This window comes from Pterocles gutturalis, unplaced genomic scaffold (assembly GCF_000699245.1).
Source record: "Pterocles gutturalis isolate BGI_N339 unplaced genomic scaffold, ASM69924v1 scaffold8590, whole genome shotgun sequence".
Lineage (NCBI taxonomy): Eukaryota > Metazoa > Chordata > Aves > Pterocliformes > Pteroclidae > Pterocles > Pterocles gutturalis.
Window position 1 is genome coordinate 1 of NW_010143344.1, and position 5807 is coordinate 5807.

Genomic DNA, 5807 nt, shown 5'->3' on the forward strand with positions numbered 1-5807 from the left:
CCCGCTTCGAGCGGCTGCCGGCCCGGGGAGAGGAGATTTACGCTGACCCCACCACCTTTGTGATGAGGCGATCCATCAGTTCTCCAAAGGTAAATGCCCGTTGGTGCTCGGGGTGCACGAGGTTAGAGGGGGACTGTCACCAGGGACATGAGGACAGGGATGCTGCAGCACAGCTTGTCCCCTCTGCGTGCACAGTCTGGCCTCAAAATGCCGCCAAGTCCTTGGCTTGCAGCAGCTGATGGCTTTAGGTCCCACTTTTCTGTCCTGCAAAGCTGCCCAGGTTGTTGTTGTTCCCTTCTGGCTGCTCCTGTGCTGCTGCAACCCCAGAGGGATGGGGATGGGGATGGGAGCCCGGGGGGCCACAAGTGCTGGGCTGTCCCTGGGTGTCCCTCTCTTGCTGCTGTGTGCCCCAAAGCCAGACCTGACCCTGCCTCGGGGTCTGCCCTTGCGTGTGCTTTCTGGCCTCTTGCACACCTCTCACATCTCTGGTTTTGGGGTGGGGGGGTCTCTTCTCTCCTCAGTACGACTATCTGGGCGACAGACGGCCCGTCCCTGCGGGAATGTATCCGTACCACTACCCGGCATCCCCCACCGTCCATGACAAAATGGTACGTATGCTGCTGGCACCGGGGGGGTGAGCCTCCCAGAGAGGTGATGGGCTTGGGGGGTCCTTGCTGGGACAGCCGAGGAACTGTTCCACTCCAGGGGCAGCTTGGTGGGTCAGAACTGGGACCACAGCTCTTGTACTGGTGCCTCTGGTCCCTCCTGGCCATGCCCAAAGGAAACCGTCATGGGAAGACCCCCGGTCCCTGTCCTGCAGCCCCCAGGTTGCAGGGGGCGGGGAACAGGACCCCCTTGGGCCCCCATGCACCCGGTGATCCTGGTCCCCGGCTGAGGCTGGCGCACCCCCTGCCCCTCTCCCCTTCTTATTCCTCACTTCTGGCTGCGGCTGCTGCTTTTTCCTGCATCGTGGTTCCCCTCAGAGCACTGAGGGGTTGGAGCTGGCAGGGTGACACCAGGAGGTCCCCCCACACCACGGTCTCAAAAGCATGGGGCAGGACAGGTCGTTGGAGGAGGGAGAAGCAGGAGTTTCCATCAGCCACCCATGCTGCCATCCATCCTCGCTGGCCGGAGACGCAGGGAAGGGGCCGTGCTGCTGCCGAGGCACCGGGAGCCGGGGAGCCCAGGCTACCGCACGGGGAGCCCAGGATACGGCAGCTCCCCCAGCTCTGTGCCGAGGAGGTGCCTCGCTTTCCTGGCGAGAGGTCTTTGCATTTCCCTAGCCCTCACCTAACCGCTTTGCTTCTTCTTTTATATGTTCTGTGTGTTCGTTTCTTGCCGCATGCCTGCTGGCTCCTGGTAGGATGAACTTTTAGACCTTCAGTTGCAAAGAAACCTAGAGTATTTGGACCAGCAGGTAGGCAGAGCTGGCTGCGAGCCTCACGCTGCTTACGTCCCTGTGTCCCCTCTCCCCAGCGGCGTCCCCATCCCTCCCAGCGCAGCATCTCTTCCCCTAACATCCATCCTCACCCTTCTTGGCACTAAAGCAGCACGAGTTGTCTTTGGTTTGCTTCTTCCATCCTTCCCGTCCGTAGGGTTGCTCGTTGCTTGGCAGAAAAACCTCCCTGACAGTGCCTTCTGTGTGGGGTGGGGGGGCTCGGGGGGATCCAGGGCAGCATCCCATGTCCCCAGGGCCCTGGGGAGCTGCTCCTGGGTTGCATCCAGGTCCAAAACCCTCCCCAAGTCATTCTGCACCTCGCCCCAAGTCGCTCTGCTCCTCGCTGGCTCGAGGCAGTATGGGACATGGCAGACGGTGTGTCCCCAGACCCAGCAGTGCCTCCGGTGTGAGTGCGAACCAGGCTGCTGTGGGGGTATGGGGGCTGGTGCCTCCCGTGTAGGGGGGCTGGTGTGAGGTGGTTTCAGGGATGTCCTGGTCCTGTTTCTCCTCGAAGGCTCGAGGCTCAGTGCAGGGCTGGGGTGAGGCACCTGCTGGGACCGATACCAAAGCAGCAGCTCCCAGGTTTTTGCATGGCGGGGGGTGTTTGGAGGAAAGCTGAGAAGTCACTTCATCCCAGGAGCAGGGTGGGGGAAATCCAGCTGGGAGAGACCCCCCGGGAATGGTGGGATGGGAACCGCAGGCACCGGCTGCATTCAAAGCCAGGGCCAGGAGCTGCCGGCTGGTGCGGCAGCCCGGGCGCCCGCCTGCAAAAGCCAGGCTCACACTAAGGGAGCTGCTCCAGAGACAATCTCATTAGTCTGCAAATCTCTGTCGGTGCAGTAATCGCCAAGATCTGTGTCTGCCTTGGAGCAGGGCCAAGGACAGGCAGGAGCACTCGCTGCAATAAAAGCTCTCTGGATTATTTCACAGCCATCGGCTGCAAGGCTCGCTCTCCGAGGCTCTTTAAAACGCTCCCTAAAAAGGCTTTGCATCTCCTCCTCCTCTCCTGCTGACCTCTGGAGAGACTAATTCGGAGTGACGCTGTCGAGTAGCTCTTTTTCAAATGGCTTGCTGCTTTATTTTCTCTCTCCTTGTGCATCCAGTCGTGGGGATGGCTCCCCCAGCTGCACCCCACCTTTGCTGTGGGGGGTTTGGTCCCTGGTTTGTGCTTAAACTGCTGTCACCCCTCGGACCTCGATAGCCATGGGGCATGAGAGGGTCCCCTGGCATCCTCTGCCATGGGCTGTGCCCTGTGCCCACCCGGCTCTGCTACTCGAGGCTGCTGGGCTGGAGAGGGGGACACTGCTGTCCCCAACCCTGGGCTTCGGTCACCTTCCCCTGCGCCTGGGGCTCATCTGTGCCTTGAGCAGGGCCATCCCAGCCCTGGCTCGCTGCCGTTTGTCAGCCCGAGGAGCGGGACCCGTCTGTCTGTCTGCTGGGACCACACCGTGCGTTGCAGCCGTGGGTGTCTCTGTGCCAGCTTGTGTCTGTGTGTGCGGTTTGCTGCCGCCCGGCTCCGGGCTGGCTCCGTTTTATCTGTGTTTTCCCTTCAACAAAGCTTCCAGGGCATGCAACCAGCCCAGGATGCTCTTGACTGCACTAAATGGAGCAGCACAGCCTGGGGCAGCCATTCCCAAATGGCTCAAGCCCCTGGGACATCTCTTGGTGGTGGCACCATGCAGCCCGATGCCCCAAGGCCACCTTGATGCTCCGGGCATCTCCGCTGACCTCTGCACTTTCCTTCCCTGTCTGCCGCAGATGAGCGAGAGCGAGACCCTGATCAGTATGGTGAACAGGATGGTGGAGACCTCCCCCCCTAGGGCTCAGCTCTACATGCAAGTAAGGTGCCGGGCACAGCTCGTGCATGGCAGCCACGCCGGCCACCCCGCTCCATCCCCGAGGTCACCTCCTGCCATCTCCACTCATGCAGGCTCCAGCATCCATGCGGCTCTGGCACATCACACTCTTGGGGACCTGCTAGTCCATCCCAGGCTTTGCTAATCCATCCATGAGCCATTAGAAGCCGGTAAATCCTTGTGCTGAGAGCACAAGGTGGGGACGCAGCGGTCCTGGACTCTCATCCTTGTTTGGGCTGGACTCGGGTGCTTTGCTCACCCTCTGTTTGCTGTTGTGTGTCGATGAGGCGAGGAGAAGGTGTGAGATGACTTAAAGATGGAGGAATCCAGTCCAACGCTCTTAAACTGAAGCAGTAAGCCCCAAATCAGGGAGACGAAACAGCCTTTTCCCCTGCAAGGCTCTGCACATTTCTGCTCCCAGCCTGGAGAGGGCTGCAAAACCATTGGGACGTCCGTGCCGATGGTGGGCTGCAGCTCCAGGCGTGGGAAGGTCCCATCACCTGGGAATGTGTCTCTGGGTCACTGTGACCTGCAGCCCATCGTGCTGCCAGCCTGGGCAGGGGATTGTGGGCCCCCCCCCCCTGTGCTGCCCAGGGCATCTCCTGGGCGATCACTGGGGTTTTCCAACAAAGGGAAGGTGCCTGTTGCTGTCTGCTATGTGCAGGGAACTGGGATGTGCTGGAGGGCGATGCTGGAGCCGCTGGGATGCTCTCGCTGGCTGGACTCCCTGCCCAGAGGAGCATCCCCATCCGGGGGCTCTGCCTCCAGCCGTGCTGGGCTTTTCCCAGGTTCAGGTCTATTTGCATCGTCTGCTGGTTTGAAAGGGCTCTGAAGCAGCGTCTTGCTTTCGAGCAATAATGATCCCCTTCCTCCTATCTTATGCCTTTCATCTCCAGATCTTGGAGGCATTTAATTGGTTGAGGTCCCATTAGTAATTTAGATTTCCAGGAAAGGAAAGTGACTCTCGGAGAAGCTGGATGGTAAACAGCTGCTGGTTTATAGGTGTTTCCAGTCTGCTAAGTGGGATTAGGGCTTAATCCTCCTGCCTTTGTGTCCGTGCCTGGGCCGTGGTGGCAGTTCCACACGAAGCGGTTAATGATTCACGAGGCAGCTCTTTAACTTGGATCTTGGCGTCCTGGGGAGAGGTTGTCTCCGGTTAATTCCCGTGGCTCACCCAGCCGACAGGCACCGGGGCTGGGGATGGGGAGGGAGGTTGTGCCTTCATCCATCCGCACTGCGCCAGCACCGACAACCCGACTTCCTGCGCTGCCTGCAGCAGCCGCTGCCTCCCGACTGATGCTGGGGCACCCTCTGCCTCCAGAGACTCAGTTCTCACCTCTTTCGCCACCCATGGAGCTGGGGGAGAGGGGCTGGGGGCTGCCTCGCCTTCCCCAGGGGCTCACCCCATGCTCTGCTTGCAGGTGACGCCCTTCCCGGAGCCGTACAGGGAGATGCTGCACACCTACAAGCTGAGCGAGCAAGACACCGATGTAAGAGCAAACATCTGTCCTGCATATCCCCCCTCTGTCCTGTGCTGTTGTCCCTGTCCCCTGCAGCTGTCCCCATAGAGAGCTGTGCCGAGCACTCCTGCACAGCCCGGCTGGGATGTGGTGCTGTCCTGAGTGTGCAGCCCAGGGACTAAATCCTCTGCTGAGCTCAGCTGCTCGGTCTCGCCCCATGTCCACCTTTGGCCATTGTCACCCTGGCTGGGGCTGAAGTCCCTGCAACGTGAGCAGTGGGCTGGAAACCCTCCCCAGGACCACGTGTTGTCCCATCAAACCAACCCCCACGGGCCACATCCCAGCTGCATGTTGTCCCTCCCAGGGGACTTGTCCCCAGCTGAGGATGGAGCCGTTTGCACCCCGTGTACCCCATCCCTGGCCTTTCATCCTCCCTTTCTCTTTCCCCCTGGGGTCAGAAGCTACTGGGGAAGCTGTGTGAGCAGAACAAGGTGCTGCGGGAGCAGGAGAGGCTGGGGGAGCGAGCAGAGAAGGTACATGCTGGGTGGCTCAGGTGGCCGTTGGGGACGAACCTGGCTGCGTAGCGGTGGCCTCACGACTGCATCTCCCTCTGGTCCCCACCAGGAGAGCCTGGAGAGTGCCCTGATGGGGACGCACCAGGAGCTGGAGATGTTCGGGAGCCAGCCCGCCTACCCGGAGAAGCTGCTGCACAAGAAGGAATCGCTCCAGAACCAGCTCATCAACATCCGCGTGGAGCTGTCGCAGGCCAGCACGGTAACGAGTCCCCGTCCCCTGCTGTCCCCCACCGGCACTGTGTCCCCCACACTGTGTCCCCCACCTGCCGTGATCCCTTTTCTTCCTTCCTGGAAAAAAAATAAACAAGAAAGGCGAAGGGAAATCCCCTCGGCTGGCTGGGACCCAGAGGAGCCAAAGTCCCTTGCTGGGGACAAAGCACATTAACACTCACGGTGCCAAGCTGGCGTGTGTGCCCGGAGCCATCGGCTCCTGCTTCCAGCTCCCTGCGGTGCCGTGCCCAGCGTGCTGATGGCACCG

General features: G+C 60.8%; 1 protein-coding gene across 1 annotated transcript in view; it reads left to right on the forward strand.

Moving 5' to 3' along the window:
* Positions 1–3: 3 nt before the first annotated feature.
* The window catches only part of LOC104469952 (pleckstrin homology domain-containing family A member 6-like), a gene marked incomplete at both ends in the record, with an annotated part of 9382 nt that continues 3578 nt past the window's right edge, over positions 4–5807 (forward strand). Inside the window, 7 exon segments of the mRNA XM_010084700.1 lie at positions 4–89; positions 522–608; positions 1364–1417; positions 3197–3277; positions 4716–4784; positions 5213–5287; positions 5379–5528. Of these exon segments, the coding sequence (XP_010083002.1) occupies positions 4–89; positions 522–608; positions 1364–1417; positions 3197–3277; positions 4716–4784; positions 5213–5287; positions 5379–5528 (602 nt within the window).